Source organism: Erythranthe guttata, chromosome 5 (genome assembly GCF_056151865.1).
Source record: "Erythranthe guttata isolate IM_541 chromosome 5, IM_541, whole genome shotgun sequence".
NCBI lineage: Eukaryota > Viridiplantae > Streptophyta > Magnoliopsida > Lamiales > Phrymaceae > Erythranthe > Erythranthe guttata.
The window spans coordinates 1,609,151-1,625,806 of record NC_142537.1 but is presented as its reverse complement, the minus strand read 5'-3'; the positions used below and the strand labels follow the sequence as shown (position 1 = coordinate 1,625,806).

Sequence of the window (16,656 nt, the reverse complement as noted above, 5' to 3'; positions counted from 1 at the left end):
GATAAGATCAAGGACCTGCAATTTCTATTCTTCGGCAGCTATTTTAGATTAATTCGTTTTTTGCCCCTTGAGGTTTTTTGTTACTAGAATTCTGCCCCTACTAGTTTTATATATTATATTTCGACAAATGCGTTTTCTATTTTCCTTTGTTACTCTTGCCAAGTGACACTATAACACAAGGGGTGTGAATGAGTCGAGATCTCGTGCTCGTCGAGTGTTTTTTTTTTGCTCGAACTCGAGTTTATTTTATCGAACTCGAGCACAAGTTCATTATGGATTTTTTTTTATTATTAAAAATTATTTAGATTATAATAAAAAATATATAGAAAATAAACAATAAACTGTACTTATATATTTTTTTAAATAATTTATATGTTCTGTTTATATTATTTATGTAATATTATATATTATTATACACTATTTAAATAAAAAAATAATATATAAAAAAAGGTTCATGAGTCGGCTCGTGAACTTACGAACAACTAAAAAAAGTTCGAGTTTGACTTATCAAAGAGCTCGAAAACTCAAGTTCGAGCTTTTTTCAAGTCGTCTCATCAAGCTCGTGAGTCAGCTCGTTTACCACCACTACTAACACTACCAGTCTACCATGAATTTTGAATATTGATCTCGTTATACAATGAGAATTAAATATTCTATAGTTATTTAGTTTTGATCTTCTTGTACAACAAACTAATTAATCATAATTCATTTTACAAACTATAAACGTGCTAAGACAAAATTTAGCACAAAATAAATAAAGTGGGGTCAAAACCGAAGGATAGGGATGTGACAGGGTGAAATTGCAATTCCACCTAACTCGTTTCCTCTCCATATATTTAATTGTTCTTAGACGGAATATACCTTTTAGGGGTAGAAGAATCGCGAGACACAAAATGAAGCTGGGGTGGGGGCGGGGGTTGGGGGTGGTAGAATCTTCCACCAGCGCGTGACTTCACGTGCCTCCACTCCGCCGCCGCGTGCCGTTCCGTGTTCATTTAATGGGACGGTTTTGGAAACTTAAACTGCCCTTTCGCACTTCTAGGGGCCAGCCAGCCACCAGGCTCAAAATATATCCAAATCTCCCCTCCTTCTCGCGTGCATCTCACGAACCAATCATACGTGGAAACTTGTTCCAATGGGGTCCCTTTCATCGTATGTTTCAAGACCCGAATATTCCTTTTATTGGGGGTATCTTAGGAGGCTGGATCAGCTGTGGTCGAGCTCATCAAAACAAAAGGTCTTCCATTTATTCTAGGTTTTACTTTTATATTTTTTAAAGGGTAAATTCCACTTTACCCCCTCGTACTCTGCCTGAGAGTCACTTTACCCCCTCGTACTCTCAATTTTATCGATTTACCCCCTTATACTTGTACAATTTCCCAATACAACCCTTTCCTTCATTTTTTGTCAATTTTGACTCTAACGCCATTTGGTCAACTCTGTAAATTACAAAATTGCCACTGCCTATAACGCGTCGTTTCTCCTCCGTCAATATTGTCATTTCTTCGTCTCCCACCACTTCCCCTTCTAAGATATCCCCAAATTGAACCCCTAACTTAGTAAAAATCAAGACCCAAAAGTTGATCGATTCCACCCAGTGCAAAGAAAAAAATATATGAATGTTTGAAACTTTCTCTTTTCTAATCTCGAGAGTCAAAATCGAAAAAATTCAATATTTACGTCAATATTTTGACTCTTGACCAAATGGCGTCAGAGTCAAAATCGAAAAAAGTTGACGAAGAGGGTTGTATTGGGAAATTGTACAAGTACAAGGGGGTAAATCGACGAAATTAAGAGTACGAGGGGGTAAAGTGGTTCTTGGACAGAGTACAAGGGGGTAAAGTGGAATTTACCCTTTTTTAAATGAAGTTGCAGCTTGACTATACTTGAAGCATGATTCTATTCGATGAGGGTTTCTTGATATTTTGGATTTGTTATCTTTAATCAATTTAATTAATTAAATATGCAATGTTGGATTATTTTTTTTTAATAAAACAAAAAATAATATAATTAATTATTCTTAATAAAAATATTAAAGTGATGGAATGGCCAATGGGTGCTCAAGATTTTGTCCAATAAGAATCTCCAATTCTTAAAATAATAAATATTAATCCTTAATATTAAATTAAAAAAGAAAAAGGCATTTAAAAAGCATTTTAAACTTTTTTCCACTTCCCTAACTGAACTTGGATCCAAGAAAGTAGACTTAGGGCTTAATTGACTTTAGGGGCTAATTTTCAGCCCACTGCAAAATGATGAAAAAGTCAACCACTAATAGTTTAGTTCGGCCCAAAGGCTCATACAATTACTCTTAATTAAACACTATTAGCATATTATAATATTTTTGTATTTATTTAATTCCCAATTTCTAGGCATATAAGAAAAGTCATTAATTAAATTTAGTGAGACGCAGCGTTTTGATAAGCTGCCCCTTCATTGTCCAAAGGCTATAATTGTGTTAGAAAGAGATAAGCATGAATTTGGCACGTTGAAAAATAAAAATTGATTGATTTTGAATGATGTGGGATGAAAGATTTTGTTTATGTCATGCATTTCTGGAAACCAATTTCTTTTTTAATGGTATTTAAATTCGTTTTGTAAAATTACGAAGATAACGACAGTATATAATGCCACCGAATTCGTGTAAGTTAATATAAAAATTTCATGTGTTAAAATAATTAATCACGAAGCTGGAGATAACCGTCCACTAATTAATAATAATAAACCCAATTATTTAAATAAATAAAATTTATTACATAAAGTTAAAACGATAAATTGTATTTGACTTCGATAATCAAATGTCGAACATGAATACATGATCGAAACTATTTACAAAATTATTGAAAATTTCGTGATCTCATCCAATTTCATTTCCAAAATGTTTATGTAACATTAATATTTATATATGGGATTTATATAATATATAATTAAACAAATACCAACATAATATCATCATACTTTTCATTTAAGACATATCAGAAGATACAATATCCAAAACCACATCAGGTAATTCACGAACAAAATTTGGTTTTTTCTTTGACAAAACCGCTATTTCGTGGGCTGTTTTATTACCATTTCGCCGAACATGTTGAGCTCTAAACTTCGGGAAACTTGCTCCCAACCTCTGTAATCTGCTATAATGTTACCATATTCTGCTCGAGAACTCGAGGCATCTTTAATGGCTGATATTACGACCAAGGAATCGCCTTCTAATATTATATTTTCCCAATTGTGGATTTTAGCCATCTCCATTGCCATTAATCCTGCTTTAGCCTCCGCCGATGTCGGATCCAAATGGTGTTTTATCCTTCTAGATAGCCATCCCAGACATGCGCCTGTACTCGATCTTTTAATCACACCTAGGCCGCATACACCGTCAACATTATTCACTGCCGCGTCAAAATTTAGTTTCACTTCATCGTGATTAGGGGGTAGCCATCGCCCATCTTCGTTTGACCTCTGAATTCTTGAACGCAAAACCTCTATTGTGGCTTCATGTATTTCGCTCCACAACATCTTCGATAGATTTGCAATATCCATAGCATTTGGAACATCCCCTTCGAAAATCTTCTTGTTTCTAGCCGCATACTTTTTTATAATTTCACTAGGATATATTTTGTATTAGATAAAATTATTATGGGCCTAAGGCCCAACTCGTATAAATTCAGGCTGCATATTTTTGGGCCAAAAATTTACAAAGTGAGGCAGTTTATTTAGATTTTATTTCACTTCACACCCTTGAAATGTACGATTTTGTCACTTTGAGCCCTCAAAACATGTTTTGAGGGTTCAAAGTGCCAGAATGACACATTCTGAGGGTGCAAAGTGAAATTAAACTGTTTATTATTCAATAAAAATGCGAAAAAACCCAAAATAAAAAAAATAAAAAAAAAAAAGCAAAAACGACAAAATAAGCGAAAGTTAATTAAACCACCAATAGAATTAAATTCCCAAATCCCCAAACATCAATTAATCAGTGAAGTTGGAGACGGCGGCGTGAGGCTCAGCCGCCTTCGCAGCCGCCGACGGCTCCACCGTCGGAGTCGGCGGCACCGGCTTACCCAGCAGCTCAGCCGGCAAATCCTCGATCCCCTTCAGATACAACGTGTAGAAGAACTTAAAAGGGAGCGCAATCTGCTGCAGCTTCACCGTACCGTAGACCCCCTCGAACACGCCGGAGCCGCCGGTGACGGCGAGGATAGTGTCCTGGTGCAGCACATACGCCCCCTGAATCGAAATGTGGCCGTAGTCGCCGAAGTACATGCTGTATATCGCCTCAAATCTGTCGTTGCCCGTCTCCGGCGAGTGTCGGATAAGTACGCACAGACCGGCGGTAATGCCTAGTCTCTTTTGCAGGTCGCCGGAGTAGAGCTTGTTGGTGAACGGGCCGAGATCGCCGAGGGAATTCTCCTTATTCGGGCTTAGTTTTAGGTATACCGGGCTCCCGCGATCTTGCTCGTTGATCTCGTATACGCACATTTCTTGAACCTTGCCTGAAAATATAATATAATAATGTTATTCCAAAATTTAGGCATTTTATCAAATTTTTATATTAAATCAAGAAAATATGTATATTTAATGGTAATAATTATATATTCTGAGAAAAAAAAAATGGTAATAATATAGGATGGGTGATTATAGTCTGTCTATATAGGTTAGATGTAAGAATAACAATAGATTATTGACAATCTTTGTTTAGGCAAAAAAAAAAAAAATTCTCTCTTCTTTAATTAGTATTTAATAATTTATTTGGTTACCTGTTCTATAGTTCGTCGATTTTTTTTAGTTAGTTGACTACCTCTTTAGATCTTTAGATATTATGCTAAGTCAATATATTTAGGTGGTGTTTGCAAATGATTATTTAAAAGCAGAAGTTAGTGATTGTGAGTTAAGTGAGTTTTAAGTGCTTATTTTTAAAAGTTTAGAGTTTTTGCAATTATTCCGTAAAATGAACTTAAATAGAAAAAGTAGTGTTAGAGGTGCTTTTAAAACAATAGCTTAAAGCAGATTATTTTAAGAGAAGCAAAAGGAAAAGTTGATTTTACAAACACCACCTTAGTCCACTAACTAAAAAAAGGATAAATAACTTATACTTCATATAAACATATTTGTGTTCATACGATTTATGTCGAACAATCTATCAATCTATTAAATATAAACAAAATCTTACCCTACTAAAATTCGGAATTGAAAGATTTTGTTACTACTAGCTAGCATCATAAGGAGTATACCTTTTTGTGCAGGATAACTATAAATTTAAGTGGTCAAACTATTGTCTTTAGGCAATTTTTTTTTTCTTTCAAATTTACACATCCTAAATTTATAGCTAGCAAAAATCATACGGACTACGTAAACGAGTCTAGTTAATTATATATGTGACGAATTCTACCGATATATATAATATACTTCAGCTTACTTGGTCTTGAAGACTCCTTTGGCTTTTGTTTTGAAAAGAAGAACGCTTGCGTCGTGAGACTTTTCGAAGATCTTCGACCGGAAATCAATCTCCGGCGACTATAACTACTTGTGGAAATCTTGAAATATTTTGTGGGAAGGTAAGAATAAGGTGGAAGGGCAAAAGTACGAGAATACCCTTTTACTGCCAAGGGGAAATTAGCAGATGCTGCTTGAACCTTGTGAGTACTTATTACGGGATTCGCGCAAGAAGCCGCCATTGATGGGAAAATTAGGAAGAAATTAAAATGAATTCAAGAATCGACTGTCTGTTAATTGAAGAAGATGGAATGGAAGAAGAAGAAGATATGAAAATATGTACTTATTTATGGACATGTAATGCACGTGCACAGCGTACATACATTATTTATACATATGCAACTTAATTATGTATATTAGGGTTTGGCAAAGTCGTATGCAAATTAATGATTGTATATTAGTGTGTGTGTATGTATAAATGGATAAAAAAAAAATTAAAAGAAAATATATATGTAATATATTTTATTTTGTGTATCATTGAATAACCTCGGTTGAGTGTATTTTATTCATGAACTTCGTTGGAAGAAAATACTTGCATGTGACTCGCATGTGAGAAGGGAACAGTCAGCCTTGTAGACGGGAAATAATATAATAATTAATAGGGTAAATTACTATTAACGCCCAGAACTTAGGCTAAATAACAAAAAACACCCCATCTGTATGTAATTACAAAAAATCCCCTGAGATTTGTTTCCGTCTTCCACCAACCCTTTACAGTGTACTTTTATTACAAGGAAAAGACTTCACACAATTTCAGATACTTTCTTTTATTTCTTACCTATTTAACAGAAGGTATAATAGACTGTGCACATTTTCTGTTAAAAACATCAATCAATAGTTAATCACAAGGTAATTTTAGTTAGTATAGATAGATGAGAATGTTTTTCGTTATTTAGCCTAAGTTCAGGGATTTTTCATAATTTACCCTAATTAATAATCAAATGGTCATGCTTGCCACATGAGCAGTTGCTTTGAGTGCTACTCGTTCTTTTATTAATACCTTGATTAAATTGGCCGGTCCACACATATTTTATTTTATTTGTAATAAGGGTAAATTCCATTTTTTCCCTTGTATTTTGGCTCGATATCAATCATCTCTGATCTCAATTGCGTCGATTTGCCCCTTTGTCCTTTAGCTCGATATCATTATACCTCATTCTACTCTCAATTGTCTCAATGTGGCCCTCAATGTTAGTTTTCACACCTTTGACCTTAATAACGTTTGACCTAAGTTTGAAAATTACAAATAAGTCACGACTCCCAGTTTAAATAATTATTAAAAAATTAAAAAACCACTCAATTACCGAAACCTTAAGTCTAACAAGAACCACTCTATTTTTGGTCTGCTCTTTTACCTAAACCTCGAATCTCACTGGTTTGATCTCTTGTATTTTCCCCACTCATAAGATGATCTCACTCACCGATCACCAAACAACAAAGATCTAATTAAACTATGAAGAGATTCAAAAGAGCTTGTTCTACCCCTTCTCTCTCACATAATGGGTTGCTAAATAGATAAAAGGAAAGATTGTCTCAAAAGTAGAGAACATAAACAGTACAACAATCTTTATAGTCAAACGGGCATGCCGTCGGAAAATGTCAAAACGCATTCAATGCGGTGGAACGACCAATAGAAAGAGAATAAAAAAGAAGGAAAGTAGAGTTTTGGGGAGACGGAGTCAAAGTAGCTCAAATGATGGTGAGGATCCAAGTAGAGAAAATTTGAATCTTGAATCCAGAAAGTGCCCTGAAAATAGGACTAACAATTTAATTGTAAAATGCACTAGAAACCAATATACACAAAAGCAACCAACAACCAATAATGACAATACACAAAAAGCAATAAAGCTTAATATAATAATTCCAACAAAGCTAAATAAAAATCCCCTCGCATTCAATTAGTGAAGTTGGAAATAGTCGCCTGAGGCTCGGCCGCCTTAGCCGCCGGGGACGGCTCCACCGTCGGAGTGGGCTCCACCGGCGTCACCACCAGCTCCGCCGGCAAATCCTTCACCCCCTTCAAATAAAAAGTATAAAACAATTTAAACGGGAAAACAATCTGCTTCAATTTCACCGACCCGTAAACCCCCTCGAAAACACCCGACCCGCCGGTGACGGCCAAAACGGTGTCGGCGTACGTCAGATACGAACCCTGCACAGAAATGTGGCCGTAATCACCGAAGTAGAAGCTGTACATTGCCTCGTATCTATCACCCTTTTTATCCGGCGAATGTTGGATTAGGACACATAATCCGGCGGTGATGCCTAGCCTCTTTTGCAAGTCGCCGGAGTAGAGCTTGTTGGAGAACGGGACTAGGTCTCCGAGGGAGTTGACTTCCTTCTGGCTTAATCGTAAATACGCCGGGCTCGAACGGTCTCGCTCGTTGATTTCGTACACGTATAATTCTTGAACCTTTGCTGCAAATTAAAATGTCACAAATTTTGTTATGGAAAAATGTTTAGGTAAAGTAGTTACAAAAATGGGCCGGGTCAATGGGGCGGGTCTGTGGCAAAACGGACCCGTGGTGGCCGAGTCTAATGTAATTCATAGGGCAAATTACGGCCAATCCTGAGTTATGGTCAAATTACGAACACCCGTCTCCTGGTTGGGTAATTACGGTCGCCCCTAAACTATGTATTATCTTGCGAAAATACCTCTCCAGGGGTAAAATTGAACGAAAATTGAACCAAAATTTCGGTATGTTTACCGAACTGAATATACGATTTGATTCGTTAAATAACTGAATTACATAAATTTTATGTAAAAATATTTAAAAGTAGGGGGTGGTTGTAATTACCAAAACAAGATGGAGGTTTCGTTATTTGGTCATACCTCACGGGGTGGCCATAATTTGGCCTAAGTCATAATATGTATTTGAATGTATAGTAGAACCTCGATAAATTAATAACATTGCCTAAATAATAATTTTGTTTCAATCTCAACTCGGTGTATAAACATACTAATTAAATTATTAGTTCGATAATTTAATATTTCACTAAATTAATAAAATTTTGCTAGTGTGAATTGTATTAATTTATAGAGGTTTATCTGAATAATAAAATCAAATACAACAAAATTTGAATAGACGAAGATAGATCCATGATTTTACTAATCATTATAATGCAACATAAACTTCACAAATAACTACAACGAAAAATAAATAGAGATCCAAATATTTATGCAAATGAAATTAACTAATTAATTAAATTAAATTAAAACGGTTAATTAAACTGCTGATGAGTTGCTTACTTAGCCTTGAAGGCTCGGCGGCGGGCTTGGGTTTTCTGAAGAAGAAGGCTTGAGTCGAGAGACCTCTGGAAAATCTCCGGCAGTTATTGTTTGCCGGAATCTTGAAATGTTTCGCCGGAAAACCAGAAATCACTTTTCCCGACGAAGGGAAAGCAGCTGATAACTGGGCCTTGTGAGTGATTGATCTGATTGAATTCGTGAAAGCCGCCATTGATGGAATTCTTTCTTTTTTTTTTTGGTGAAATTATAATTGACTGTTAGTTGACGAAGATGGAACGGAATCAGGAAGACAAAGGTGTGTGTGTGTGTGTGTGTGTGTTAAGTATATATGCAAGTTTATGTATGTATATATATATAAAGGATGGATTTTTAATTTAATGAGGAAATTTGCTGGAAAATACGTTGGTCATGTGGTAGAGGGAATAGTCAACGCTGCGGGTCGGTAAGAGAAATAAAATGATAATCAAATGGTCGTGACTTCCACGTGCTTGTAAAGTTTTTTTGGTGTGCACTATCATGCTTCTTTTTTTTTCTTTTTTTTTTTAAAGTGGATGGTCCATGCAATTTGTCGTGTATTATATGTTGTTTTTTTTTTTAAAAAAAAATCAATAGATATGCAAAGAATATAGCAAAATAATTTAAGAAATACTCAATAAATATGAACATATTTAAAACTAATTCCGGGTGGAAAAAATGCAATTAACATTTTATTGAAATTTTAAATTGACAAATGATTTGAGACGAAAACATTCTTCAAAAAGACAAATAATATGAAATAGGTGTAATATTTGCAATTTCAGTGTATAAATACATTTTTTTTATATATTTTCAATACTGTATTAATTTTTTTTTATATATTTTAACCTTAGTATTCATTAAACTATAAATTATTTTAGTTCTTATAATATATTTTTCCTAAAATCAAGACACATTTATTAATATTTTTAATATTAGCGCATAGCTAAAAAACAATAATTAATTAAAATCAAAGGTATTATAGTCTATATTAGACAATATGATTGAATTTTGTTATATAGTATTAAAATCAATGTATTATTTGGGATGAGATAATATATTTTCGGACAGACTCCATCGTGAATATACCCCCTTTGGATCTCGATTACATAAAACTGTACACATATCACATGGCCAACTAATTAATTAATTAATTAATTAATATTAAAAACATAGGTGAAGAACTAAATGTAAATCTCAAAACCTCACCTAACCCAATTTTGTCCACATGCTAAAACGTGGTTAATATTTAATTAATAGGGATAATTTATAAACCCCAGATTCTCTTTGTAGATTTTCCATTTATACAAAATTAATTAACATCTGTTTATGACATAAAATCCACCTCATTATATTATTTTTAGCATAAATCCCACTACATTGTATTTTTCTTTTCCTCTGACATTCTTTTTTCCGATCGACGAATTTGTGCTCGTGGAAATTATCGAGTAATCGGAGATCAAAAAAGAAGACCCGAACTTTTTTGTGAGAATCTGGAATGATTTTGAAAGTCCACCACTCCTAACCGACGAGCTTCGGTTTTGTCTTCGATTTTCAATATAAAAATAACGATTCGATAATATCGTACAGATCTTTTGGAACTAAAAACTGCTAATTCGAAACCACTCTCTCATTATAACGATTCTCTGTACTGCAAAAAAATTAGACAACAAAATCGTTTTCTTTCGGCTCAAATGCATTCATGGTTTATATGCTAAGCCAAAATTTCATATAAATCATATATAATAAGCCCAGAAAATAAATAAATAAATAAATAACTACCTCAATATTTCGTCAATATTTCGGCACCGGTTTTTGTAATGAGAATTGTATGCTCAAACTGTGCTGCAGGGCTGCCGTCGGCAGTTAGCGTAGTCCAGTTATCTTCCCAGGTTATGCAATCCGTGGTTCCCAACGTAAGAATAGGTTCTGCAACAACAATCGTAAATTTCTTTAAAAATATAAAAAAAGTACTAAAATTCGAACGGAAAATAAATACATATATGATAGTGATAACAAATTACAAAACTCACCAATGGTAAACGTTTGCCCTTCAACCATGCAGCCGCCCTTGTCATTACCTATCGAAAGAAATTTATTTTTTTATATCACCAACCAATTAGGAAAATAATTAATCGAATCAACAGAATCGGTCGACATTTAAAATTAAATGAATGCTACTCACTGTGGTGAAAAATGAGAGGCTCGGAGTGAAAAATAGTCCCGATGCCATGTCCGACAAAACGGTCCACCACGCCAAACCCGAATTTTTCAGCATGTTCACTGACACAATAAAAACGAGCCGGAGTTTCAATATTTAATCAATCATATGAAATGATATTGTATAATCGTAAATCTCAAACATTAACTTTCTTGGCTAAATTTGCAGTTGAATTAAAAAACTATTTACCTGATTTTTTTTCCGATTTTTCTAAACACAGCACCATCTTTGCAAACGTCAATGCCCTTATACATGCATTCTTCCGTCACCTTTTCAAACGAAAAATGTAGACCCGTGACTCACAATTCATCGAATAATCGGCGTAAAAAAAAAAAAAAAAAAAAAAAAAAGCAAAGGTACCTTTACAAGCTTTTTCATTGCATTATTCACTTCGCCGCAAAGAAATGTCTTTGATGTATCTCCATGATAACCCTGAAAGGCGAAACTAAAAGCTGAAATAAAAACGGAAAATAATATAAATTGAATATTATGAAATTCTTACGTTTAAGTAGACTGTGACGTCAATGTTGATTATATCACCATCCTGCAATTGTCGAGAATCGGGTATGCCATGACACATACACTCATTAACCGATGTACATACACTCTTAGGAAAGCCACCATACCCTAATGGAGAAGGGTAGGCCCCAGCATCGATTATCATTTGATGCACAGCTTTATCGATTTCATTTGTCGTCACTGAAGGCTGAGAAAAAACAATGATAACCATATAAACGAAATTTCACGTAGTATAAGTCGAATATATAAAAAAAAAATCAGTTAAATAACTTAAGTGCTTTATTATAGGCTCCTTTTGGTTGATGGATTTTGAAATGACGAAAATGAAAACGGCACAAACAACATTATATACGAAAAAATGATTATGCATAGCAAATATCGATATCTTGATTACTTATAAGCTGCGAAATTCTCACCCTAACTAATGTTCCAGCAAAGTCAACAACCCGAGCAGCAAGCTCGCATGCAGCCCTCATGCGAACGAGGCCTTCCATGTCGTGAATTTGATGTTCCTTTGCAATTTCTGGCAACAATTTTGAAGCAACGTAAGGCGGATTTGGGATGTGATCGGGTACAGGCAGACGTTGGGATACCTTTCCGCGCCTTAAAGCGGGCCTTCTTTTAGATGTAGTTGAAGTTTGTAGCTCACGCTCCCTATATCAAAATAACAATACATCACAAAATTTTCATATGAAAAGTTCAGTTGTTTAATAAAACAAGACCTCAGAGAAGAAGATAGTACCTTCTTATTCTGATGGACTCCTCCAAGCCCGATAACCTCTTCGATTGAATAACAAGTGGCCTTGCCATTTTTAAATCTTCATTTCAAGAACACATGCAAGAAAATTAGAACCCGTGAATTAATCAAGCAAAAACAATTTAGGGTTCCAAAATTTTCTAAATTTTGTGAACAAGTAATAACAGAATTTCCAATTAACCCAACTTATCACCCTAAATTTTAACATCATAGAGCAAACAACAATATTCAGAGACTATTAACACATCTAGCCCATGATGAATAGATGGAAAACATCAAAGAAAACTTAAAAATCTCCAATCATTGCAAATACCAAAATCACAAAAATTAAAAGTTACAGCAGGATAGAAGAATAAAGGTGAACAAGCTCACAGGGGCAATAACACAAACACCTTGCGGGCAAATCACATACCATATGGAGGGCAAGGGCTGCGCGAAGCGAGCGGGGCACCCATAAGAAGAGTGGAGGATGCTGAGAGCTTCGTCTCGCCATGGACGAGTGAAGATGAGAATTGTAGTGAAATATTTGCAGCAGCCGCCATTTTTGGCGGATAAAGAGAGATTCTTGAGTATGTGGGTTTTTTTTGTTAACGGCTACTTGTGAGTGAATGAATAATTGGGAAATATTTTTCTCAGATACGATAATGTCTATTAAATTCCACAGATGTTATGCTCAAAATTGTCATCTTCTTCCCCAATTTCCTCTTTTTGTTTGTGATGATCAACGGCTCAGATTAATTCGTCTATCTTTTACTTTTCACTACTTTAAAATATCAATATTGCAATAACACCCTTTTTTTATATTTGTGTTTATTGCTCTTAAGTTATATCATACAATAATTTCCTCACAAATGGATTAGAGTAATTAATAAAAATAAAATTAATTGGAAAAATAATATATTCATATTACGTATATTTACCTAAAATCAATTCATATTTTTTATTTTGAAACTTTAAACGAAAGTTACTTTGAGACGAACGAAATAAAATAAAAATGAAGTAAATACTTATTTACTAAAAAAATTAGAATCACATCATATTTGAAGCAAATAATCATATATACTAAAAAAATAGATGAATAATAATTATTCAAAATTCATATATTTATTTATTGCTCTTTATATATATATATATATATATATATATATATATATATATATATATATATATATATATATATATATATATATATATATATATATATATATATATATATTGATATTTATAAGGATGTATAACAATTGCATTAATAATTCGGGCCGATAGTAAGCTTATGTCAAGATATCAAGCCCAATAACTTATGGGCCCAAACAACAAATAATCATAAAATTTGGACCTATTGGGCTTTTACAATAATACATAATATAATAAAAATTATTTTCTATCAGTACCCTACAAAAATATTCAGAGAACACTGGCTTTGTCGGTTATCGAGATGCTGCGCTCGGTGAAATAAACTGGACGATTATTAACCGTTGATATGATGAAATAACTTCTCAGTAAACACACACACATACGTATTTGTGCATGATAATGTGGAAATCAATTGCTAATAAACACTCGGTGTATTTCACTGGACGTAGCGCATAAAATAAACCGGCTTTGCCACTATATACAAAGTTACAAACACAGTGTGAATGGCATAACTGACAAACAAATGTGAAGGGCGGCATAATTAAGTTATTTAAGAAAAGGGAATGCAAAACGGATATAAAAGATTCTACTTTACACATCAATTTAATTACTACTTTTGGTCAAAAATTACAACATTGAAGATAGAAACGTTGACAGCATCATTTGTCTTTGTTTGTAAGAAATATGAGTTGAAGAAACTAATTACCAAAGAATGTCACTTTATTCTCATTTCATCACCTAATTAAACGGCAACACAAGCGTATGATTAACACACGCTTAATCATATACTTTCGTTATTTCACAATAACTGTCACTTCTAAAAATTCTTTTTGTTTTATATTACCCGTACATAAATTTAGAATTTCAGTACTGTATTAGTTACATATTTTTTAATTATATCCTTATAAACTTTCAAACATTTTATCTATATTAATTAGTAAACAAGGGTATTTTGGTCTAACAATATATATTTATTTTCAAATCAAGACACATTTATTAGGTTTCTTAATATTTGTACAAAGTTTGAAAACGACACCTATTTAAAAACAAATGAGTGTGTGTATATATATATATATATATATATATATATATATATATATATATATATATTGTGTGTGTGTGAGAGAGAGAGAAAAATAATTCGATAATTGTTCATCAAACAAGTTGCAAGATATGTAGGATATTTCTTATTCGGTCTAGCCCAAAAGTGCGACTTTGTTTTCGTGTGTTGAGCTCAAAAAGAGGAGACCTTCACACTAATTGCTACTTAATTAACTAGGAAATATTTGACTAATCGCCGCGGCTTAATTATAGAAGGGAAATTCTATGCTACACCTGGTGAATATAACCAGGCACCCTAATTAATAAGATTCCCATTACGGGTTCAGTTATGGCCCAATGGGTTTTAGAAATATAATTATAAAATAAATAAAAAAGGACACATGTCAAGAAAAGAGCCACCCGATGAAAATCAACGGGTGTAGCATCGTATTACCCATTATAGAATATGATACATTTTTGTGTGTGTGTGTGTGTGTGTGTTTTAGAGTATTCAGATATATACTACAAATCAAGTGTGGGGAGAACGTGAATAAAGCTCTATTATACCTTGGCTGAGGGAAGTTGCTACGAAGATGCAAAGAGCGTTGATATATATATATATATATATATATATATATATATATATATATATATATATATATAATTTGACTTTTGCTTAAGGCGAACGGAATATCGAACTTCATACGGTTCTCATTCGAAAATTTTCAATTGTAAAATAATACTTTTCATTCTAAATTTGAGCTTTCAAACTTTTTATAATCGTAAATGGAATACACATGGGATTCTGATTTCGCATCCAATTTTAATTTTGGAAAATAGTCTAAAGAATTCTAAAACAAAAACTTATAATCTCTAATTTATTATGTTTTTGTATTAAAGGTGAGTGAAAAGGAAAATGAAATTTTCGATTTTCACCAACTCCGATCCAAAAAATTCCAATTTTAGTACAACTTTTTTGCATTCTAAATTAAGACTTTTGTAAAAAGAAAATTGGAATTAGTATTTTACTTTCGATTTTCTTTATTATTTTTTTTTCTCGAAAGTATTAATTTCAATTGATTCATCCGATTTCAAGTTCTACTTGCGCATTACGAATTTAAGAAGGTGATGTTATATAATTATCATAATACATATGTTGACATTTTCACTTCTATCTACAACATATGTCGATTTTAAATATTAAAAATTTGTCAACGATAACGTAACAATTGCAATTCGGAGTTATTGTTGTTTTATTTTGACTATATATACATGTAGTTGCATCTAACAATTGGATGGTTGATTGCTACTTCTATTCCACAATTTTTATCATTTTCCAGAACTTTTTTTGTTTCATATTATTTTTCACTTCAAAATTTCAATGTTGTATTAAATTACATAATTTTTACTTTTGCTCTTATTATCCGATACTCTATCTGCACTAATTAGTAACTAAGGATATTTTAGTAATTTAGACTAAGAGAAGTTGACGTACCTAATAATTTTTCTTGGCTAAGAGCAGAAACATAGCCTCGCTACTATAAAGTAGAACTAAACAATAAAGTTTTTTTTATTTTATAAATGCAATACATAAATTATATAAAATGGGTATAAATATTATTATTTCACAGCCTTACGAGATTGATTTCATGATTCGATGAGTGGATGAATCTGAAAAACCAGATTAATTCATGCACCGTATAATTGTGGTATCCGATAGAATCTTCGTACACAGATCACTTATATAATTAATGAAACTCCTGTGTGATCAACAAATGTAAGAACTGAGTTCAATGTTATTATTATAACGGTAAATTACGTTCGTTTCGAGGTGAGGTTAAATTATGAAGAAAAAAAAAAACTTTTTTATTTGTGTAATTACAACTATCTCATCAACTATGAATCTTCTTATAACTCCAAATTTATGGTGTGTCAGATTCACCAAAATTTTTTATATTCCGTGAAATATTTTGTAGTTTGTACTCGTTTGTGCAAAACCGATGCATCTTGTACGATCATCTTGCTTCAAAATGTGAAGCTCGAGAGGGGTAAACCAGTTACAAACTGGAGAATATTGCATATAATCTAGAAGATTACACGAAATTTGAAACGACGTGAGTTACATAAGGGGTTATTTCGTGATTTAACTTTAGCTAAGGAGTGACACTAATATTAATATTAAAATATATATAAATGGGATAAGTATGGAGTAACGTGTAATACAAA

The 16,656-nt window shown here is 33.1% G+C and overlaps 4 protein-coding genes across 4 annotated transcripts; all 4 read right to left on the bottom strand.

The window, feature by feature from the left end:
- Nucleotides 1-3,048: 3,048 nt before the first annotated feature.
- LOC148770390 (uncharacterized) lies at nt 3,049-3,540 on the bottom strand. The gene has a single exon (XM_088818296.1). The coding sequence runs from the start codon at nt 3,538-3,540 to the stop codon at nt 3,049-3,051; it is 492 nt and encodes a 163-aa protein (XP_088674422.1).
- Nucleotides 3,541-3,875: 335 nt separating this feature from the next.
- Nucleotides 3,876-5,751, bottom strand: LOC105965943 (allene oxide cyclase, chloroplastic). The gene is made up of 2 exons (XM_088818228.1): nt 5,417-5,751; nt 3,876-4,493 (listed from the first exon to the last, which is right to left on the bottom strand). The coding sequence occupies exons 1-2, from the start codon at nt 5,673-5,675 to the stop codon at nt 3,970-3,972; spliced, it is 783 nt and encodes a 260-aa protein (XP_088674354.1). The 5' UTR covers nt 5,676-5,751; the 3' UTR covers nt 3,876-3,969.
- Nucleotides 5,752-7,210: 1,459 nt separating this feature from the next.
- Nucleotides 7,211-9,090, bottom strand: LOC105966076 (allene oxide cyclase, chloroplastic). Its single transcript, XM_012990624.2, has 2 exons — nt 8,744-9,090; nt 7,211-7,911 (listed from the first exon to the last, which is right to left on the bottom strand). The coding sequence occupies exons 1-2, from the start codon at nt 8,952-8,954 to the stop codon at nt 7,388-7,390; spliced, it is 735 nt and encodes a 244-aa protein (XP_012846078.2). The 5' UTR covers nt 8,955-9,090; the 3' UTR covers nt 7,211-7,387.
- Nucleotides 9,091-10,024: 934 nt separating this feature from the next.
- MAP1C (methionine aminopeptidase 1B) lies at nt 10,025-12,939 on the bottom strand. Its single transcript, XM_012990621.2, has 10 exons — nt 12,668-12,939; nt 12,241-12,316; nt 11,915-12,152; nt 11,482-11,685; nt 11,340-11,411; nt 11,169-11,248; nt 10,944-11,041; nt 10,792-10,839; nt 10,541-10,687; nt 10,025-10,409 (listed from the first exon to the last, which is right to left on the bottom strand). The coding sequence occupies exons 1-9, from the start codon at nt 12,795-12,797 to the stop codon at nt 10,542-10,544; spliced, it is 1,092 nt and encodes a 363-aa protein (XP_012846075.1). The 5' UTR covers nt 12,798-12,939; the 3' UTR covers nt 10,025-10,409; nt 10,541.
- Nucleotides 12,940-16,656: the final 3,717 nt, after the last annotated feature.